The sequence below is a fragment of the Hippichthys cyanospilos genome, chromosome 8, assembly GCF_059441005.1.
Source record: "Hippichthys cyanospilos isolate Australia breed blue-spotted pipefish chromosome 8, RoL_Hcya_1.0, whole genome shotgun sequence".
NCBI lineage: Eukaryota > Metazoa > Chordata > Actinopteri > Syngnathiformes > Syngnathidae > Hippichthys > Hippichthys cyanospilos.
In genome coordinates, this window is record NC_142376.1 from 1,521,930 (window position 1) to 1,545,576 (window position 23,647).

The 23,647-nt window shown below is 40.0% G+C and overlaps 1 protein-coding gene across 1 annotated transcript in view; it reads right to left on the reverse strand.

Annotated features, from left to right (window-relative positions):
• The window catches only part of arid5b (AT-rich interaction domain 5B), a 73,959-nt gene that overhangs the window by 23,530 nt on the left and 26,782 nt on the right, over window positions 1-23,647 (reverse strand). The window contains exon 5 of the mRNA XM_088421579.1: window positions 6,896-7,126. Within this exon, the coding sequence (XP_088277705.1) occupies window positions 6,896-7,126 (231 nt within the window). The remainder of the gene's footprint in view (window positions 1-6,895; window positions 7,127-23,647) is intronic.

The window sequence follows — 23,647 nt, forward strand, 5'->3', positions numbered from 1 at the left end:
AGTTACAATCCATTTAATCAATGTAATTTTTGCAGATTTTTCTAAGACGTGAAGATTTGCGGACCTTTAAATCGAAATGAAAGCGGAAAAAAATACCTGCCTGCTATTTTTACTTCTTGCGAGCTAATTATCTTGGATCGATGCAATTAACCTCAGCCAAGCCGCACAGACGCTTGTTTACCTCCCGGTAATCTTGACAAAAATTCAAGCAAGAGGCGAGCCCGAGTGACGTTGGAGGCTAATGGAAATTATTTTTCCCCAGACTCGCTGACCTTTTACAGTGATAGCGAGTGACGTCACCCAATTGTCAAGCACCCATTAGCGAGACAAAATGTCAAATAAGCCACTGCGCCCAAGATGTAAATGGGATTGATGTACAGCGGTATACCTATACTTACAAACCCTCGTCAAAGAAAAATTCATCACACTGGAAGCACTTAACAATTATCCAAAAATAAATTATATTGCTTCTGTGGATGTGTAAATGATGCCGAGATCACTGGAAATGTATCGATAAAACGTACAAAAAAAAAAGCCCACCAACAGCACCATCTCAAGGTAAACAAATGAACTGCGTTCACATTGTCAACCGCTGCAATTTATATGATTAACTTAAAGGGGTGAGGAGAGGTTTTTTTTTTAATTATTATTCTTCAGATGATCATGATTATTGTTTTTTCTTATAACTTCTAACATTATTCATTTAGTATTCAAGATGTTCAATAACCAATATTTGAAGTCAATATTCATATTGACGTTAAATGAAAACAACAGGTAAATAGCGTACTATAGTTCTCTACAGTACCTAAAGCTCTTCAAAATTTCTCCCCAAAATTATTGTGCAAATCCTCGATTTTTAAAACCATATATCAATCAAATTATTTTGATTTATTGTCCAGCCTGAATCCATCTCTGCTTTTTCAAAAAAATATTTTTGTTTTATTTTCTATTATATTGTTTGTGCTAAACAAAGAAATTCCAGAACACAATACAATTTGTTACAGACAAGTCAGTATTTTTAGAACATTGACCTAATTGACTAGGCAGAAAAAAATGAATGTAGCCTGATTTTTAAAAAGCTGGTTAACTTTCGACAATACAATGTAGAAGCAAAGCGAGTCTCAGACATGAAAAGCAAAAACACAAAAGCTGAGTCAGCGCCAAGGAATCTTGGCCACGACTGTACTTGTAATTGATGAAGAGGAAACACAACGCCGCGTTTGTTGCTGTACTTTCGACGCTTGTTAAAAATGCAAAATGAAATCTGCACAGCTCTTGCATAACTTGCCTAAATGGATAGTCAGTTTATTTTGACAAAATTATTTTTCATCTCCATTTAATACCTTTGAAAATCTTATTGTGCTACTGGCTGCGGCTTTTTAATTTTTTTTACGTACAAAAATTGTAAAAATGTGATGAGAGCAAATATAACTACGCTGTATAGTTATATAGTTATGAAATTGATATGGGCATATTTGTTATGTCATAATTAGAGTATTAAGACTTTTTCAATATGGAGTCCAGGCTAAGCCAATCATAGAAGTCATTGAAAGGCTTGCAAATGTCATAAGTTGGCCGCTAGCGCCGCCTGGTGGTTTTGGGGTGTTAACACTAAAATTTCTATTGATTTTTGGCGAGTTGCCTTTGAAAGGATTATTGCAAAAATCAGGGGAAATGCATAAGACATCGGGTTTTCAATATATCCAAAAATTAACGATATTTTTAATTTTGAATGGCAGTAAATGAGCCCAACACGGGCTAAATTTGACACCTATAAGGTGTAGCTCTTGACTGCCCGTTTGCAAGCTTTTAGGTGGGACGGCAGGATGGCATATTGACACGCTTTGACAATTTATGCAATATTTTAGCCTCCAAGTGTTTTTTTTTTTTTTTGTATGCTTCTCCACATATCACACATCAAAAATATCAAAAAGCCCGGATGATAGATCTTCCTATAGAAAGATGTGGCAAATAATAAAAAAATCTCATTTTTAAGTTAACGTTTATAGGGCGCAGCCATACAATTGGCCTTCATTTTGGGAGGATTTTCAAACCTTTTGATCTTTGATAAGTTAATCAAATGAATTGCATTAATTGGCTAGCCCCAGTTGCAAGCGCCCTATCTATGACATGCATGCATATTTGATCGGGGCCAATGCGATTTCATGTTTCAAAGTGCGAGCCAGCCGGCGGCTCAAGTTGTGGAAAGAGTGACATCATGCTTTAAGTTCATGTCGAGCGGGAGTCAATGTTTTTTTAGAGGGGGATGTGATCTCACGGAGTGAAACATGGCCCATTTTTGTGTGTGTTTTTTCCTCCCCCCCACCCCACGCTCCTCCTCCAGGCACACTGGCGCGCGGGAAGATTTATGAAGCCAAAGTGTCCACAGGTTGTTTTTCATCCAGCGAGTGGCGACAATATTAATCTTTCGGAGCAATAAAAGGCCTTTACTGCGGATGCGCAAAGATTCTAGCGGAGATCCCCGCTTAATAAAAGCGGCGACGGCTGAGGAATTTGGTGACAAGCGGGCGCATTTCGGAATACGCCGTCGGACGCAGCAGACGGGGACTTTACTGGAGGTGACGTTCTTCGACGACAGGCGGCGCTTTTTGTTGGCCACATCCCCACGCCGCCGCCTCGCTCGCTCGCTCGTGTGTTGACTTAAGCCCGCGTGAGAGTTGGGTTTCCGACACAAGGGGGGAAGCCGGGGTCAGCGCCGCTCCGCCGATTGAAGGAGGTGGGAGAACTTTCCCTTGAGAGTGGGCCCTTAGAAAAAATCCAGGCGGCATCTGCTGAGGGCGTGCTTGAAATGCTTTCGATTTGCGCACGCTGAAAAATGGCACACAACTCAGTCACCAGCTACAAATAGTTCGCCACTGCGATTTACGTTCGTAGAAACTTGAGCTGATATTTACTTTATTTTTTACTGCAGTGTTATTCTCATTAGGAATTCATTAGAATCTATATTTAATATATGATTTATACATTATTATTTTTATCTTACATTTATTCATACGACTTTTGCTCATTCCCTGTATTTGATGGCAAATATCTGGGCTTATATTATTTATTTTTACTATTAACTAATCAATTTTATGACAATTTATACATTTCTTTTAGCATAGGATAGGCTAATACCTGGTCTTTTAGAATTTTTTTAATTGCAATTTTATTCTGAATTATGTTTTTTACAATTTATATATTATATTTTTTATACATTCATTCATACGTTTTTTTTTCTCACTCCCTATATTTGAAGGCTAATATATGGACTTATATATTATTCATATAATTTTCTTATTGCAATTTATTCTTAATTAATCAATTTATGACAATGTATATATTTTGTATATATTTTTATATTGATATTCATTTATTCGTACGACTTTTTGCTCACTACTATATTTGAAACATACACCACAAGTGATTGACATGGGGAGACAGACAGCAGGGCCCGCCGGGATGCGTTTCGCCGAGCACTCCGAGAACTTAGCAGAGATAAGGTTACACGGAGGAGGAAAAAAAACTGGAATCTCCGGCCATGCCCCAAACAAAGGGCTCGACTCAAGTCTGCAAAAAATATTCCCGCAAATGCGCAGACAAAAAGACGCTCCAACATATCTCCCACGGTGAGGGAAGGAAGGCCCTCAGCTGATACTCCAAGCATACTGTCCCAGTTGAAAAAGGTCTTTCAGGAACCACTGATTTATTTTTACCATGTTAACACAAAACGTTTGGACAGCCCAGAAAAGATTTCATTTCCGAACAAGCGTGCCATTGGCGTGCGCGTCAAGTGCCAAGAAGAGCGTTCCTGTTCCCGTTCGGAGTGCTTTAAAAGCCTGAAGGGCAGATGGAGTCGGATAAAAGCACAAATTCTCCTTGACGAATGGGAATAAATCACGGCGTATAAATAGAAATGGCCGCCGCCACTTATATAATCAATGCGCCTCTCACACCTACTGCGCCGCTGTGTTGAACGCAGGATCGTCGCTCGCCAGGAATAGGCTCGATCGCACAGTTTTGTTTTTTTTTTGTTCTTCTGTTGACTGTATTTCACACGCTGGCCGACCAGCTGACGAGCGCACGGGCTCGGTGCCGTCCGAGAAAAAAGTTGATTATGTCACAGCTGGGCGCCATGACTCCGGCGCTGCTATTTATCCTCATAAAAGTGGATAATAGAGCCAGGAAATGACGGCTTGCGTATGTGCAAAGCGGCCAAATGTGCTAATAATATGAAGCCAGATGCCCCCGGGGGCCCGCCATGGAAATTGTGTTGCTTGTCGAGCACAAACAAGTCAATGGAAAAAAAAAAGCCATGTATTAGGGGGTGGTGGGTGCTTGTAAAAGTGCAAATGCAGAAAGACGGGCCCCCCCGCGGCTGCTCAAAATAAACTTTGCGCTTAAAAGTGGCCAAACAACGGCCACAGGATGTTGCCCTTGCTGGAGCAAATTTATTTTGCCAAGCCTGGAAAATGACTTTCTGACAAGGCAAATGACTACACCTCTGGGCTATGTAGCGGCTCAAAATTGACTACCGTATTTCTCAGAGTACGAGTCCACCTCGCTTATAAGTCGACCCCCCCCCCCCCCCCCTCCCCTTTTATTTACAGCAATTTGGGTGAACTTGACAAAAACGCAATTCTAAGTCTATAGTGGTTAGATAATGGCTGTCCAATTAAAACGTGTTATTAAAATGACAAAATTTCACCACTTTGCGCATAGACGCAAATGCTGAAAATGACGTTACGACAAGAAAAGGATTTGAAGTTTCGATGGGTTCGTTTTTGACACAGCTGAATATGAATTTGTCCATCTGGCACATCAAACAGCTCCTCCCATTCCAAGGCACGCTTAAAACTCGCTCTTCTTCTTCCTCATTATTTTTTCAAATATAATCGTTACTCTTCCACGGGCAGTCAAATGATTTGCTGATCATCTTACTTGGGATATTCTCCCAAGCTTTCTTTACTCAAGTAGTGACGACTGTGTGGTGAGCTTGGCCCCCCTACTCTGAGACATACGGTAGTTTTCCCCACATAAGAAATAACAGCTCTCATGTCACTCCAATTTAACAAAAAAAAAAAGGGAAAAGGTGTTTCCTCTCTAAATTTTCTAAAGTTATCCAGCACCAAAATTCTTTCGGCTCAGTTTTCATATGGTTCCAGCGGTTGTTGATGCATGTCTTCGTTCATCTGCCTCAAGTGACTCAAACTATTCCAAGCTGAAAATGTTGGTCTCATTCAAAACATCCGAGCTGGTGTTTTTCCACATTCCACATATGTTCACTTTTCTTTGCAGTCTCCAAAAAAAAAGCCTTCGTTCCCATGAATGCAAAAATTAAACAGTTTCCATATTTTTCACCCAATCAAACCATTCAATGTTAGGTAAAAAAGTAAAATAAAGCAGCGATCCAGAATATTCCCGCCGCTTATACGGTGGATAAATTGAAGACAATTTCTTATTTTTTCCCACATTTCTTAAATGTTGCAAATCGCGTGGCAGCGTTTCACTCGCTAGTTTTGATTTCTAGCTGTCATTGCATCATTGTTATTTTATTTATTTATTTTTTTCTAATGTGCGGCGGGTCACATTTGGGCAGAAGCCAAAACACAAACGACATCAATGACATTCCAAGAGGACGAACCGTTATTGTGAAAGTGCGGAGATGAATCACAAGATTTATTTGCTTCCGTGTGCGCAGTTCAGAAGTGCGGACGTGTTCCGGCACTTCCCAAAATTCCTCAATACTTTACGATAGGTGAGGCTGTTTGAACGGCGGTCGCCGAACGACCGACCCCATTGGCATGTGGGGACATTTTGATCCAAAAAATATAAAAGCACAAACAGGGCCACATTTTGGTTTTTACTTAAATCTATTATAAAAAAAAATAAAATAATCAATAAAGCAAGTAATTACACACTGCCTACAACATAGACTTTAAATGTATAAAGTTTAACATTTATAGTAATCTTTTTACTTTTTAGTGACTATGTAATTGATTACTCAAGTACGTACTGGTAACTACCAAAGTAATCAATGACATTAGCACTTAAGTCATGAAACTAATCAATTACTTTATACATGAATTACTCTTGGTACTTTAGTTTATTTTCCTACCCAAATTGAGTACTTCATTACTTAAATAAATAATTACTTTGGTGATTTAAGGAATTAAACTACTAGTTTTTTTAGTACCTAAAGTAATTGAATACTTAAGTACGTACTGGTAACTACCAAGTAATCGATTACATTAGTACTTAATTCATGAGATTAATCAATTACTTTAAACATATTACTTTTGGTACTTTAGGCACTTTGCGACTTAGATTGATGACTTTTTTACTAAAATAATCAATTACTTTCCTGATTTCCGTAATTAAAACGCATGCATTTTTAGTACCTAAAATACTTATTACTACTTATACTAATGTAGTAATTCATTAACCTAAGCAATGGCTTTTGGTGCTTTAGTATCAAAATTAAAGCACTTTATACCCTAGTTGTTTGAAGAAAGGTTATATACAATTTTTACACTATTTTATATATAAAATCTGATGGAAAAAGTTATCATAATTAAATATTAAAAATAAACTAAAATAACTAAAATATCATTTTTGCCCCAATATTTAAGTGTCTGATAGGAAAAAATGCTGAGAAAAAGTGAAAATAATTTCTAAGAATGAACGTCAATGCGAGGATAATCCGTTTAAAACGACTGGAACGCCGATTGCGCAACAAGGGTTGATTTTTTCTTTTTTTCTTCCCATGACCTTTCTGAGCAAATGGGATCCTGGAAAAGGCTAATTCCATTTCCTGTTTTTTTTAAATGCCCAATGGCAAAGGATTTGCCACTGCAACCGCGGCTAATAACGTTGCCGAAGAAAGTCAACTCACCAAAGTGGTCGCAGATGCTGTCGTTGCGCAGCAGCGTGGGATGCTCAAAGGTGTCGCGGCAGTAGAGGATGCGCGTGTTGGCGCCCAGCGCCGCGATGCCGCCCAGCGCCAGCACCGTGTGGTTGAGCAGCAGCGAGGTGGGCTGCTCCCGCAGCCGCACCAGCACCGAGCGGTAGCGGCAGTACTGCGGGTAGCTCAGGACCAGAACCTTCCTGCCGTCCTCTTCCTGACCTGTCAAAATAAAAGTAAATTCATTTGCTGTAGCCTCTATTCTGTGCGCCTTATAATGCGGCGCGCCTTATGTATGAAAACATAAAATAGGCCATTCATTGATGGTGGGTCTTATCCAGAGCATTAACCACAAGTTTTCATTGTTGTGGGACGAAAAGAAAATCTTGACTTCCACGTAAACACCTCAATTTTTACCTTAGCTCATCGCAGGGCACACAGGGACGAAAAACCACACACCCAATCGCACCTACAGACAATTTAGGGTGTCCAATATACATTTTTGGAGTGCCAGGAGAGAACCCACGCGGGCTCGGGGAGAACATGCAAACTCGGGAAAGCCGGAGCAAGCTGGAATTGAACTCGGGTCCCTTAACTGTGAGGCTGACGCTTAAAATTCATCCACCGAGCTGCCCAAATAAATACATTTATAAATATATAAAATTTCCTAAATCCGATGTTTTAACTCCATTCTGATCATCTTATAATAATGTAATCAAGTCCGCTTTTCGATCGTAAGCGTAATACTCGGTTTGACTCGGTATTTCACGCTTCAAAACAGGCAATTTAATAGAAAATAATGTAACGTAGCTGTAAAGTTTGCGTTTACGCCACGTGTATGATGCAGCCCTGGTGTAAAGTGTGCCGTAATACTTGGTCCTAGGGGTATTTTGACGAAAGCCAGAAAGACATCTGGAAAGTGTTTCAAAATTGTGGGGAAAAATATACACCACCAAATTACGGCATTCTTTTTTTTTTATTTCTCAAGAAGATAATATGTCTGCCTTAATGATTTATACAGACAAATGCGGAGAAAAAGGCCATGCAGCGCTAAGGAAACGGTTGATTTTCATGATACGTCATTGAAGCTTGGGCTGAATTTACACGACATGGTTCAAGTCCTTCAATTCGGATTTATTGCTTCCATGTGGCCTGGATACAAATCAGATATGAGTCAGATATATCGTAGGCAAAACAGCGCGAGGAATTTGACTGACGGGCTTCATTAAGCAGGACCTCGCAATGTAGATTACTGTACATAAAAAAAGAAGCATCTCATGGTTTTCAAACTGTATATTTTGAAAGAGAAAGAGAAAAGTTTTCGCCCCCCAACACACACACACACGATGAACTGACTATGAATGAGATTATTATGTATAAAAATTGTACAAGTATACCTAAAACTGTGTCCTTTTACATTAACAAAAGAAAAAAGCAGTAAATTACCTTTAAATGAACAACTGTTGAATTTTTTTACAGCGTTTACACGGGTTACTGCTTAGTCTAAAACGGAAAAAATATAACCAAATGCATGAAAGTATTTGAAACTACATAAACTTAAATAAATTCTCATTATTTTGTCTTGGAACAGATTAAGCCTTTTACATGCAAAGACCGTCCCTACTTATGAAAAATTCCCGTTCCCAAATGAGGTCCGCAATGAATGAATTTCGCAAGTAGGGGTACCAAATGTATTATTCCGGGGAGCGTGTTACGGAGCCATTCCGATTTGTGATGAAACCATGCAGAAAGATTGTTCTTTTCTGCGAGCATTCATCCGACAACGTATTCCCTGGGAAAATCCCAAAGCCGGCAGATTTATGAGACGTTATTCCAAACGTGCGGCGCGCCGACACCCTGCGCGCATTCAATATCGAGCTTGACACAGTTTTGGCTCGCAGGTATTGCGGCGCCTTGCTTTTCAAGTGTCACGGCTTTTATTGCATCCCTCTCTCTCAAGTCCGCATCGCACTTGATTACATTCAATTTGCCGAGCGCGCCGCGGGGCTTTAATAAGCATACAAAGGCATTTGCCCGGGCCTGCGCATTGGTGCGCGCTTTGGAAATTTCCTTTTGTTTCTCGCAGGGCGACCGACCTCTTTCCCAATTAAAGGCCATGCGTGTGTTTGTCTAAGCCTTCTAATTGGCGGTGGCCGCGTTTGGATTGTTTTGCCAACGCCGCCTCTTAAACGGCGGCCGCGTTGGGCTTCCGACAGCCCGATTGCACTCCATAACTTGCCGTGATTCTGTTTGTTCGCCAATCAATAGCTTTAGACCAGCGGTTCTGCTCCACTGGTCGCCCGCGTGAAAAATACAAATATTTTTCAGTGGGCAGCTCAATTGAGAGCGTGGGCAAAGCATGAAACGTTTGCAAATATGAGCATTATCTGTCACAGTTGTAACATGGTATTAAGTATAGTCCAGTGCTTCTCAATTATATTTTACAGAAAACCTTTCGCCCAACTATAAATAATATTATCTATAAACATTGTATTAGTATACCTAATTCTGTATCCTTTTTAACATTAAACAAAAGAAAAAAAGCAATATAAATCAACATTCAACAACTGTTATTTTTTACAGCGTTTATATGGAGGCTTACAGCTTCGTCTAAAACAGAAAAAAGTGAATCAAAGTGCCTGAAACTAAAAAAGGATGAACATTCTTATTTTATTGCAATTACACTTCACATGACGATTTAAATCGTAGTAAATGAGAATTCCGATTCTGATGAAAATCTGTTTTGGCACACAGTTTTTACCAAAGTGAATTTGCTTTGCTAGGCTAGCTGAGAGTAGCTATTAATCCTTATTTTGCTCTGACTATTTAACCTTACTAAATGAGCAAATTTTATGCTTACACAAGTTTCCTTTTGATCAAACCTATGACATGATTTAGCACGCCACTTTTATCACAAGTCATTAGCCATATTAGCTGCCATGAGCCGGAGCCTTTGCACACATTTCAATCTTATATAATCGGCAGTTTACATGCTGCCGTGACATAAAAGCGGCCCAATCATAAATACAAATAAATGAGCTTGTAGAATGTACGGGGACATACGCATTCATCTAAAGATGTTACGCAATGGCATTAAATTCTACTCTGCAATCAAAGCAAACATTTCTGCTTCTCTTCCAAGCATGCAACATGCACAATCAATTATTCCTCGTAATCAAAAGCCCCTGCGAGTCATTAGCCGACAAGTGTGTTGCTGGGACAGAAATACACAATTATATCAAACGGAGGCAAAATTAAGCAATATGGCGATTTGACCATTTTTGGGTCATTTTCTTCCACGTTATGCTCACGGTATTTTAGTCAAGATGGTCGTGTGATAAACTTAAGTCATTGTGCTATGATTTACTTTGATGTATTGTCGCCATCTGGGTGAAATTTCAGCTCCCTAGTGTCTTCTTTGAATGCTTTTCATTTGGCGTGAAACGCTTTTGGTGTAAAGACTGAAGGAATTTAATAAAGTACTGCACAAGGGTTAAAAATAAATAAATAACCGTGGCAACCAGGCCAAGAAGAAGAAAAGGAGCCTGCAGATGATTTAGCTCTCGCAGGGGTGTCAAACATACGGTCCGCGGGCCACAAACGGGTTCTGGCCCACAAATTGGTTTGATCCAGCCGGCGAGATGATTTTGTAAAGCATGAAAATGAGCTGATTTTTTTTGATAAATGATTTTATGATTAATAGTAATGGTAATTTTTTTAATGGTTTGATTCATCTTGGACAGAAAAGAATAATAATTTTGAAGTTGTTGTTTTCAAGTTCTATAAACATATACCATGATTTTATCGGCCCGTCCCACTTTGGGAATAGATTTTTAGTTTGACACCCCTGCTATACTGTATGTGTGGCTCTGCTTTTTCAAAATTGTTCCAACTTTTCAAAGACGCACAAAATACCCTTAAGAACTGTACCATCCATGTTTGGCAAGCATTTCTTTTCTGAAGGAAACTTAGAATTTAACGCAGATGGGCTGGACGCGGAACTCTTGTGATTGTGGTAAGGTTTCATTTTGAACAGCCCGTTTGATCCATATTCTTTTGACGGACAAGTTTTTTTCCTCGCGAAGTCGCACTGTCGCATATTGGAACGGTATCGGAACAATGTGGCTTGAGCGCCGACTGAAATGATTGAAAGCAATGAATGCGGCTTGTGTAATTTGCTATAATTTGCATTCACCCCATCTCAAAAATATTCTTCCAGTGGCCACAAGTTGGTTCTTCTCACAGACCAGCCAGGAAAAAGTACTTTGCCCTCTTCATATGTTTGTTTCTTTGGTGCACCACAAATGTTTGTGGGTCATTGTGACCCACTGCGTGCTGCACCGTTAAAAAAATATATATATATATTTGAGTAATAACTGTTTGGTGAATATTGGAAAATCCCAGAAAAATATAATCAAGTGCATATTGGTCAAATTGACCCGTTTTAAACAGTAATTTGTTTTTCTTACATCTTGGCTGCAAGCCACTACTGTAGCTTCTATTCTATGCGCCTAATAATGCGGTGCACCTTATATAAAAATAATAATAATAATAAATAAATAAAAAGGAAGTTCCACCTAACAATTGTGCGGAAACTACGATATGTTATGTATATGTATTAGGTCAGCAACTCAAATGTTTTAATAATACGATTGTTTAGCAAATTTACTGATAAATACAATTAAAAAAAAAAAAAAGAAAGCATGCTTCATTTTCTGATCCACGGACCGGCACCAGGCGGCAGACCGGCAACTGAGCACCTAAGGTCAACAGAAGTTTCCGTGAAGCTTCCCCTCACCACATGGAACGCACCCGCGACGCAGGTACGCCACGCGATTTCTGGCTTTTGCCTCGGCCGGGGGAGTTGCTCATCGGCGCGTGCGGTGCAAAGGGGGGCCCGGGGACCCAAAATTGCAATTTCTCCCGCCGAGGCGTCGTCACATCAACAATTAAATAAATTCATTATATTTGCATGAGTCATAGCTTGTACAATCTGGCAGGAGACAAAATGTACTAGAACGTTCTACTAATTGAGAGCGACTCGCTGCTGTAAACAAAACAGCATCAATCACGCAGAGCGTGTGTCATCAATAAATAAAAATGCTCGCGTGTGTGTGTGTGTGTGTGTGCGTGCGCACCCTCGCGTCACAAAGAGCACACACAATTCCTTTAGGCACATTTGAATATTTTTAATATCTATTTTAATGGGACTGCCTCACACAGGGATCTTCAATGCGTGTACAGTTAAGCCTCCAAATTATTCATAACCTCGCCAAAGTGAATTTTTATTGCTGGAACTCTCCACGAGGAAAACCGACAGGAAGCGCTCAGAGATATTCATGCAAAAAAAAATAAGGTCGTTTTCAGTGTTGCAAACCATTCCCGGCCCGGCAAGATTTTTCGCCTGGATATTTCTTTTTTCTTAATCAATTTTAACTGAATAAAACCAACAAGTGTTTAAAGATTTGATGTATTAAAATTTATTTTAAGAATCCTGTCAAATATTTGGACAACAATATTGTATACACATTTTTGAATAATTTCTCGCAAAGAAATTTTTACATATCTTTCAGAAGTCTGGGCGTGTATGAAGAAAGAAAATAAATAAATAAATAAATAAAATAATCAATTTTGTATCAAATCGGTAGACCCCGTAATCGGAATCGAATCGACAAAGATTCCCGCTCAAAGTAAAAACTGCTTGAAGGACTAACTGCCAAACACATGAATTAATGTAATAAACAAAAAATATCCGGTGTCTACTCAAATATTTTTTTTCTTACTTATTTTCCTGAAAAGTGGCTAGCTTATTCATGTATACGCTAAGCTAACAAACAAAGCTGTTCAATGTTCAACTAAACAAATGACTGCTCAATTCAATAACAAATCCAGTAAATGTCATTGACTATTTACCATGTTTTTTTTGAAAGAAATCAGAATAATTATCGTTGAAAGGCTGAAAGGTGAAGATTTGGACAATGTTAAACAATAGCTCAAAATGATTACTCGATCGCGTCCTCGGAAAGTTTCATTACGTTGGTTCGGGACCCAGTTTGATTAGTCCAAGAAGGTCATTCTCCATCATTTGTAAAGCGACAACGTATACGATCTCCTTCACACCTTCACCGTCAGCCAGTCCAAGCCGCTTCAGTAAACAAACAAATCTCCTCAAAATACGAAGACGGACACACATTTTTAGCTTTATGAAAGACGAGGAGAAAACTATTACATCGAGCTTGCGCTGTTCCTCCGGAGAGGGCGATTAGCTATTGCCATAGGTTGCGCTACATTCACATGCTCTTTATTTATCTATCCAAAAATGATGCTAACATAAGACGCTTGCTCTTGACGTCTTTACTAACCGAACTACACGATGTGACATAAACAACGGCAGTCCAAGTGATTGGGCAGGAAACGCATCTTGGAATAAATGACTGCACTATTCAAAAATTTTCCAAAAAAAGGAAATGAACATTTAGCCTGTAAGCTAGGCTAAACGAAAGAATTGTGGCTAAAGCATTTGTCAGAAAAAATACAGAAAAATCCAAACGACATACTTCGTGTAATTAATTAATATGTAGTAAATATTTTGGACTAGTATTTAAGTTTCTGGACTTTTTGCCGCGTTAGCTGGTTGCCAAATTAAATGGAGATAAGAGACCTGGAGGCGGAAACTCGTGTCTTCAAAAATAGACTTGGCCTTGTTTTGCATGATGGGCTGCTGTCATAATGTTCTCGTTTCCTTGACCCTGCCATCCGATCAAAAGAAAAGCAACACTTTCTTTTTTGTTTTGAAAAAAAAAAAGCATTTACCATCTCTATTTTTCTCACACATTTGCGAAAAACACAAGCGTGTGTGAGATGAATCAAGACGTTTCTTTGAAAAGCAGCCAGCTATATATAATACGGCGCAATATGTTGTCAGTTCGATGATAAGGAAGCAGAATGATATCAAATGCACCACCAGCTTCAAAACCAAATCTGATCCCCGCTGACGAGCTCCTGCAGTTCACACAAAATGACGAGGGGGCACAAATTTAAAATTCTTTTTTTGTGGGGGTTAAATGTCGAAGAGTTTACCTTTAGGAATGACCAGGCGGTATAAGGTGCTTACAAGTACAGTGCTCTCGTTTGCTTATTTCGCCTTCGTGTCCCGATTATCGGATCTCCCTGAAAAGATGATCCTGAATGATGATACTGTGCTGTGGGGTGTGTGACTTTTTATTATTCCCTGATCTGCTGGTCGCGGATTGCCATGACCTCGTTACGCCGGGCGTCAAATGGGTGGCGGGCGAAAACACGCGGCGCTTTGTTTCTTTGACTGCCAAGTCAACGTGGTCTTACCACATCCTGCTCAGATGACTGGAGTACACGTTTTATTGAAGTCAGCCTTCAAGTACGTGACAAGAAAAAAAAAACGCAATACTATTATTATGCTAATGACTTCCTCTTATATGGAACTTTTTTTCCATTGATAAACAAATACCTAGGATTGAATACTTGACACATGAAAGATGCGTAAAACGTCATTGGGACTGAATGAGTTAATGGTAACATTTAAGCAAGCTAAGTATAAGCTACAAATGTTAAGTTTATGCTAAAACTGGGGATACGTTGTCATCATATGATTGTGTTCAACAGGATTTATTTTTCAATAAATCTAAGCTATAAAGAAGTGTTTGTGGGCATTGTTGCAAAATGTCACGTGAAAGGGTCGAGGAGTTCTTGCGTCACGCTACTGGCAAACAAAGGGGCCATAACAAGTTGGGGGAACCTGACGACGACAAGTTTACGACGGCGGAAGCAAAGCTGAGGCGGCAGAAGTCTCTGGTGCCCCAACCCCATCAACCCCTTGCTTTTTAGTGCAGGTTAGTACGGGTCAAGCTTCAAAAAAAAAAAACTGTCATCCTTAAGACCCCGCGATGCGCCTTGACACGTCGTACGTTATGCTTCTCTCGCCTCGTAAAATCCTTTTCCTCCCCCCTGGCCTCATTGGCAGCTATTTGCGCAAATGTGAGGAGGGAGCCCGCAATTTGTTTTTAAAGGGACAGCATACGGAAGATTGACTTCGTAATTACCTGCCTACAAATAAGTGGGGCCTCGGAAGTGTGTGTGTGTGTGGGAAATTAAATTCTACCGTAATTCCCCAAATATGACGCACGTCTTTCCCAAAAATGAAGGCCAAAAATATATCGTGTCGCAATAAATATATAACTTACGGGTATGAACACAAGGAAGACTTTAGGAAGATGAGATTCAACCACTTGCCAAAGTGTTACCAGAATTTGACCCGAAAAATAACGGTGCATACTATACACATCCTATATTTGGGAAATTACGGTATTTACATAATCTTCAAACCTGCTGATATACTGAAGGAAAAACAACTGCTTGGAGAGCATTAAATGTTACACTGGTGATGCGTTCACTGACCGCTCACAATGTGGGGAATCTCAAACACATATGTATAACTTACAGATTTGAACAAAAGAAAATACGTTTAGGATGATGAGATTCCTTCTTTTTTGCTGTAGCTTTGACATCCAGTTCCGCCTTTGAGCGGCACTTTTTAAAACGATACATCAAGTCAAAAAGGTAAGCAGAGCTGCAATGAAATTTTGTTGGATTTAAATATTAGCGTTAGACTCACCACCCCCGCCCCGCACACAGGATATTGGATATTGCGCTGCCGTTTTTCCAGCATTCAAAAAAAAAGCCGCTCGAGGACACAAGCTAAATCGCGGGCGGCCATGTTAACAGAAAAGAGTTGGACGGTCACGGTCGGCGCGCAGCTGTTCTACTATCTGGCAGCGAGCGGCCTTCTTTTCATGGGCTTGCCGCTTAGAGTAATAACGTTTTCATTGTACAGTGTGCTTTTATGTACAAATAAAAAACAAACCAACTGCAGTTCTAACCTAATTCATGCGTCACATACATGCCGTATTTCGACATATTTTGAGCGATTCAAGCCATTCCGACTTTCAACTGTTCAAATTATACACAGTATACCAAGGCCAAAAATTCAATTTTGGTGAAATTTCACCATTTAAGTACCCGCAAAACAAAGTTTTTCATTGTTTTACATGTAATATTTACATTTCTCAGCAATTCAAGCAATTTCATTCCAATACATATAACGCCGCAACGTTTGTTTTTTTTTTTAATTGAAGCGAGAAGTGTATAGTATTAACACTCAAATCCCATTTGTGCAATTTGAAGCTGGAGCGCCAGGAAAAGGGGGAGGGGCTTGCCTTGATTTGAATGCGATGCGCCACTAGACATGCAGAAACGCACTCATCCAAATAGCGAGTGCGTTTAAGCGAGCTGACAAGAGCCCTCCATGCATGTAGGCGCCTGTTCTTAATTACTGCAAAGCCGTAAAGTGCTCTCGTTTGTTCTGGCACGGGAAGAAAAAAAAAAAAAGAAAGAAACATTTCTATTAGTTTTTTTTTTGTTTGTTTTTTTATCTCAGTTTACATAGCAGAAGAGGCCAAATTGGGCTTGATTTGATGGCGGGCAAAACACAGGCGTTCAACGCCTGTGCAGAGGAGAGAAGAAGAAGAGGACACGAGCACTTTTCCTGCAGTTGATTTATGTGATTCTATTACATTAAACATTCTTTCCCCCCGAGCGGGCCGGGCTCCCTAGCAACCGGCTCTGGCGGCGGCTCTAATGTGTCTGGCGCGGGGCCAGCCCAACGCCGCCTCGCCTTATTGATTGCCAGATTGAAAAGTTTGCATTTAATAGGCCCTGTAATACATGGCGGAGTTATTCAGCGGGGTTTTTCGCCTGTCAAAAACAAAAAAGAAAGAAGGAAAAAAGACAGAAATAGTTTCTTTCTTTTTGATAGAAAAAAGAAATAACTCGGGCCCTGAAATAACACCGCTGCGTCAGCGGAAGAAAAGTTGTTTTTGACAAGCTCGGGAGGGAGGAAAACGTGTGGCTGCGGTCGGCTTTTCTGTAGTAATAGTGTGGACCTTCTGTGTTGTTGTTTGTTTTGTTTTGGTTTCTCTCTCTCTCTCTCTCTCTCTCTCTCTCTCTCTCTTTCTCTCTCTCCCTCTCGCTCTCTCCCCCTTCGGGCAAGACCACTGCTGCGTTTGGACGGGGTCAATCCGTTTATAACACGGTCACTTGTGCCAGAGCAAAAACAAGCTGACCCGCGCGACCCCTTTAAAGTGCAAAATACCACCGGGAGTAAACCTAATTAATTGTCTTGCATGTCGCTTTAAGAGCGAACAGACCGCATCCTGCAGATATGGCATACATAAGCCTAGAAATTTCAAGATTCAAGAGTTTTCTCGTCACCGGCATAGTAATACCACACGATGAAATTCTTATTCTGTTCACTTCTCAGAGCAGACTACATTCCACAATCGAGCAAATAATAAAGTAGGCAATAAAACAAAAACAGTAATAGAGCAATAAGGGCAGTAATAATGAACCACTAATAAATGAATAGACATACATTCTGAGTATATTATGGAGTAGATGGAGTGGAAGAAACTCTATACATGTGAGGATAATAGCAAAATATCATGGAGTGCACAATATTATGTATTTAGCAGCTTTCCTGCACAGTGCAGGTTATCTAAGGTGTATGTGTCTATATTACCGTGTATAAGATGCACCAATACTTTGGCAACAACGTAAAAACTACAGCAAATCAGAATAAATCTCATCTTCATTGATTCTTCATATTCTTATGTTCATATCCTTAAGTTATATATTTGTTTCGGGTTAAGTAAAGGAAGGATGGAGAAAGAGATGATGGATGGATATGACAGGATGGATGGTTGACAGACAGACAGACAGACAGACAGACAGACAGACAGACAGACAGACAGACAGACAGACAGACAGACAGAAAGGATGGCTGTAGTACAGTGTACGGACGACACAAAATGCAATCCACCGAGATTTCAGGTTAGCCAAAGAAGTCATCTAACTTGTGAAAACAGCGAACAGTAAAATAAACGATAGGGACAAGGGTATTCAAGGCTTCAATATATGCAAAGATGCGAGGCATCAAAGGTATTCGTGGAGCGGAACGAAAAGCCAAGAGGCTTAAATTTCACTTATTTTCCAAGGTTATTTCGTACTTGACAAACAGAAGGAGTGCGTTCAAATAAAGACGATGCTCTGATAGTTTTGAGTAGTAGTTGAATAAACTCCACGCTTTGAAATCAATGAATAATCGCGCTTAGAGCAGTGATTTCAATCTCAATCAAAAAAATAAAAGGTGGTTACTATTTTTCGAGGCACTTGGCAAATTAGCCCCCATCTCCGCTGGCGGAGAATGATATCTCCGCTTGTTTAACGGGACAGCAAGTTTCCATTTGAGTGCAGGCAGGATGGTCGAAAAAAAAAAAAACGCTTATCGGGAGATTGGGAATTAGGTTAGGCAAGGAACGACATGCCATTCTAGATCAAAGTTAATGTGTGTGTGTGTGTGTGTTTCCCCGCCATTATCAGCTCAGTCCTATTTCGGTGGGCGCGCGCGAGAGGAAACGTGGTTTGATATGTTTGAGGAAGACAAGGAGAAGGGAAAAAAAAAAATAACAGGCGTAAGAACAAGAGTTGAGGCGAGGAGATTGGCTTGTTTCCCAGGCCTAACTGGAATGAGAACGCGTGAGGGCGGGGAAATTGGGATATTAGTTGTGGCAAATTTCAAATGTGCTGAGAAACGTCGTGCGTTTTCCTCAAGGAGATCATGGGTGACATCATGGATGAAAAATTTGCACACCCTGAGGAGTGTATAAACATTATGCAAGAGTCTCATCGGATTGCTTTCAAGTCATCTTTGGACTGTTTGCAGTTACCGTATTTTCGGCACTGGATTATAAGGCGCATCTTCAACGAATAGACCATTTTAAAACTGTTTTCATATATAAGGCGCACTGCATTATGAGGTGCATAGAGTAGAAGCTACAGTAGCGGCGGGGCTTCCGTTATACATCCACTAAATGTAGTTGCACTGAAAGGAATGTCAACAAAATCAGATAAGCCAGTCAACTATGTTGATAATACACTAAACCCTTTAATACTACTACTACTACTACTACTACATAAACTTGCAGTTTGCACTGTATAAGGCGCACCGGGTTATAAGGCGTACTATCATCTTTTGAGAAAATTGAAGGCTTTTAGGTGCGCCTTACAGTCCGCAAAATACAGCACTAGTGTGTACTATATGGTCTTGAAGGACTCACAGCTGAGTGAAAAATGTGTTATTTACATTCTAATCTGAATTTTGAGAGGGTTTCATTTGTCAGATGACAAACATTTTCAGTGTATAGTCTTCAAATTACATTTATTTTATAAATAACATTTGAAATTGCATCTTGACAAGTGAAAAAAAACAACATTTTTTGTCATTTATTTTGGTGCATTTGAGAAGTGTTTTTTTTTTCTTTTGCTTGTGCAAATCCCCAAAGTAATTGAACAAAACCGCCGTTTTAATAATATTTCTAGGAGGATACATTATTCCAGCGCCGCGATGAACGCAAGCACCTCACCCTTGGTTTTACACTAAAACAAACGAGCTGTAACATTAAGCCGCCGAGGAGCATTTTCTATAATTATAACCAACAGCAACACTCAATTGAAAGTGTGTTTATTTAGCTGGAGGACTTGGCAGCGCACTATAGGAAAACGGGGAGACTTAACACAACAATATGCCTTTAAAACATCTCGTCAACTTTCCACTCAAAAGCGAATTCCAGAAATATAAAAAGAGGCAATATCCTTCCGCGGCTGTTTTACGTCAAGAAGCGTTCATTGTTTTGGCTACACTGCTTTGTTATTCATGCGCACGACCATTTTCAGTCAGTCATGTGCGGACAACAAAGTGCGTTTTTTGTGGTAGTCTTCCATCATTGATGTTACATTCCAGACATAGCGTATTTCAAGTAGAGTTTATTTTCTCCTCATTTTCAACCGCCCATTTTAGAGGGGTGGACTTATAACCGCATAACTCAAAACACAACGATTTGTTCCACATGTGTGTGAATAACATTCATTTGAATGTGAAATAATTAATATCCTGTCAATTAATAGGCGTAAAAAGATTTGATATACCTCTAATTCCAAATAGTATGCATCGGTTTTAGAGTGTTTGCACAGAACATCGCAAAACTGCACTCTTTGTTGTCGACAACGAGGCTGCATGGATATTTTTTTCCACGCATTATGAAAAGGAAAAGGCGGCTCGACTTGTCTCCTTCAACCCTTGGGACGTGTGCTTGAAGCCGGCATGGATGTCGGCAAGTGGGCGGAGAAACAGCCAAGGGCAACCTTCCACGCTCTGATCTCACCACAGTCGTCACTTGGGTCAAGAACATCCCAAGTAAGAAGATCAGCAAATCATCTCAGAGGACCTCCATTTCAAACAAAGTGGTCCAAAGACAACCACCCGTGGAAGAGTATCGAGGATGTTTGAACGATTGACGAGGAGGTAGGAGAGGACGTCCGGGAGTTAAATGGGAGGAGCTATTTGCCGTGTCAGATAGTCGTGATGACTTTCAGGGCTGTTAGACAAATCGGGATTCAGTTGTGTCAAAAAAATAAAGCATTGAAACTTCAAATTGTTTTATTGTTGCAACACTAGTTTCAGCATTTGTGTCTATGCACGTCTCATTTCCGCCACCCCCCCATAACCGCAACGGTATGTTACTCAATATACGATGACGAAATGCCTCTAAAAGTACCATAATTTCATCATTTTAATAACACAAACCAAGTGTTTTCATTGGCCTGCCACGATCGATGTCACCACTTAAGTCAGAAGAAGACAAATTCACCCAAATTCATGAAACAAGGGGGGATCAACATATCACCGAGGTCGACCTGTACTTGGAGAAATATGGTAAATGAAATTGCCTTTTTAAACATACCCAAGACATGTTTTTTATGGAATTTGCACGTTATTAAGGTCCTTTCACACATTTTCTATAGAACGCACACTTAAATTCATATTGGCAGTGAGCCTGGGAAACCAAAATATTGAATGTACAGTGTAACAGTGTACAGATCACCATGTTTACAGTAAACAAAGCCTTGTTGATTCCCAAACCAATAAATTCAATTCATCATCTCACAATATGCATAAAGATGCCCGCTGCAAAATACACCAAGAGCCGCTGCTTTACGTTGGCGTAAAAAGCAGGATTTAAAAGTATTTCACTTCTAACCTACAGCAAAAACAAGGCTGAACTGAAATTAGGGCTGAGTGATATGGCGACAAATTTGTTTCATTTTTTTTTCCCAGTTATTCGGGACTATTACAACTTGAATTATTTTCATTGAAAACCGAAGTTCAACATTAAATTCTGAGAAAAATGTTGAGAAAACAATACTGATTTTAAATAGATTTTTGCAGGAACATTCCTGCAGAAAAAGTAGCTTTCCATCGCTTGTGTGCAACTTGCTTAAATGCCACAATTAAGCAGTTAGTAACAATTGTAAACATGTTTTAGCATGATGCCACTTGTGCAAACGATTGTACATTTTCAAAATGGTGAATAATTATTATTATTGCTGCAACGGGCACTGGCTGCTAACAGATGACCGACGTCACGAGTTCAAAATAAGGCAGATATAAAAATGCGACAACACTCGGCTTATGCGGCTGACAAATCAATCTTCCTCGAATGGTGTCGGTTAAAAAAAAAACGTGTATAAAAAAAAAAATAACGTTTCTGGACACATCCAGAATTTAGGATGTTAAAAAAAAATGTGCGTTATATTTTTCCAGAAATTGTGGGGCTGTTTGTTTTTTGGGGGGTATTCTGTGAAATTCCGACAGCCGAAGCCATCCGGAGAGAGCTGCCGGCAATAGATCAGCGAGATCCACTTTTTCAACCTGTCAGTCCATTTCCGTGTTATGTACTGGCCCGAGGAGCGCTTGGCAGACGACGAGGCATTCAGCCAGTCCGCCCCCCACCCCCCTCTCCCCCGCCCCTTTTCGTCCTCCTCACCAATGACTCAAGTCAAAGCTGCTGTTTCGCTTTTAGTCCAATATTCTTTAAAAAAAAAAAAATAAATAGAGCTTGCTCACATTATTAAACGTGCCTTTGAGCAGGTGGTGGTTATAGGGTTACATTCCGGTAAACCCACACCATTAGCTCAGGTTTTTTTTTGTTTTTTTTTCCCTGACTGTTAGATGATGCACACAGGAAGGAAAAAAAAAAAAAGCTATCTCCTCAGAAGCCTGGGCCAAATGCTAACGATGATTCATGTTGTTAGCGCTTCATGTCACTTCTCACTCGATTATTATTCCTCCGCATTCAAAATCACAACCAGTTGCCGGGCGGATTTCAGACAAAATATCCTGTGGCATGGTTTCATCTGAAGCATATTAAGAGCGGAAAAAAAAAAGGACACATCCAGTCCCAATACCAACAAGTTTGACACCCATGGTTTAGACCAATGCCAAGACCAATCCAGTTTAAAAGAATATAATTTTGAATCAATTACATATTATGCTTTTTTTTTTTTTTTTTTTTTAATAAAATTGCAAGCAAAAAAACTTGTTTTGCTGAAAACAAAATAACTGTTTCTGGATTTATCTGATATCCTTGCATCACTGTTGATCCTGTAGCATGTCATTTCTGGATTTGTTATCAGGGATGCTGCCATTATCGCATTGCAGCATCTTCATTAGAATCCCGAGAAGAATCTTGAATGCCCCCCCCCCCCCCCCTTCCTTTTTCTCATATAATTAATTCCTTTCTGATGGCGGCCTGGCCCCAAGCCAGCAAATTCTAAATCCGTAAGCAGTAAATTGTGTGCCCGGGTGGAAAAATCTATTAGATGTATGAGCATGCCTCAAATTTGAATAGGGGAACGACAGAGCGAAAAGAGATGTTTCCTCGCGCCCTAATCAAATTCAGCATCGGCGCTCTACGCCGTCGCTTAATAATTTGTGTTATTTTATTCCTGGAATGTCCCATAATGTGTTTTTCCATGGAAGAGGAGGGAGCGAGAGAGGGAGGGGACGGTTAAACAATGGCCTCGGAGGAAATGAGAATCTCCGTCTCTCCATTAACTCTTGTGGCATTATGTTACAAATTATGGAAATTCCATAATTATTTTTTTTTTCATGATATTATAAAAGAGTGGGGAAAAAACTCTAGGGCGCTGAAATTTCCAGCAGATGATTAAAACACGTAAAATTTCAAAATGCAACGATTCTGACATTTCTATGTGATTGCAGCTGGATGTGTGAGATAAAACAATATTTGTCCAAATTTTGGACCATAAAAAAGACATTATAATCACAATTTTTTAGATGCATTTTTATAGGATATATGGCATTATTTTCCTGCGATTTTTGCAACATTCCGTTGGGCGGCGGTCAAACTATGTCAGCAAACAGAAAATTCTTTGTTGACTTGTGTTTCACCTCAAGACACTAGGTGGCGAGACACCAGTTAACGGCTTTGTCTCCATTTTTTTGCGGGTGTTAATAAACATAACCTATGATATATCTGATGCCACTGACAACTTGAGAGGTCGAAGGCAGTCGCGCAAATCTCGTCACTCCGTTAGTCGGGTCCGGAAGAAAACATGGCGGGGAAGAGCGCGACGCTACTGACGTGACCTCTGCCAACCCTCTCAAATCGGCACCGAGGCAAGACGGCCGCCTCGACGATACACTTATCTGCCGCTTGCGTAAAACCACGACGTTTTCTTTTTCACGCGGGTATTTGCGAGGAAGGGATTTTTTCCGACTTATTGCCCAAA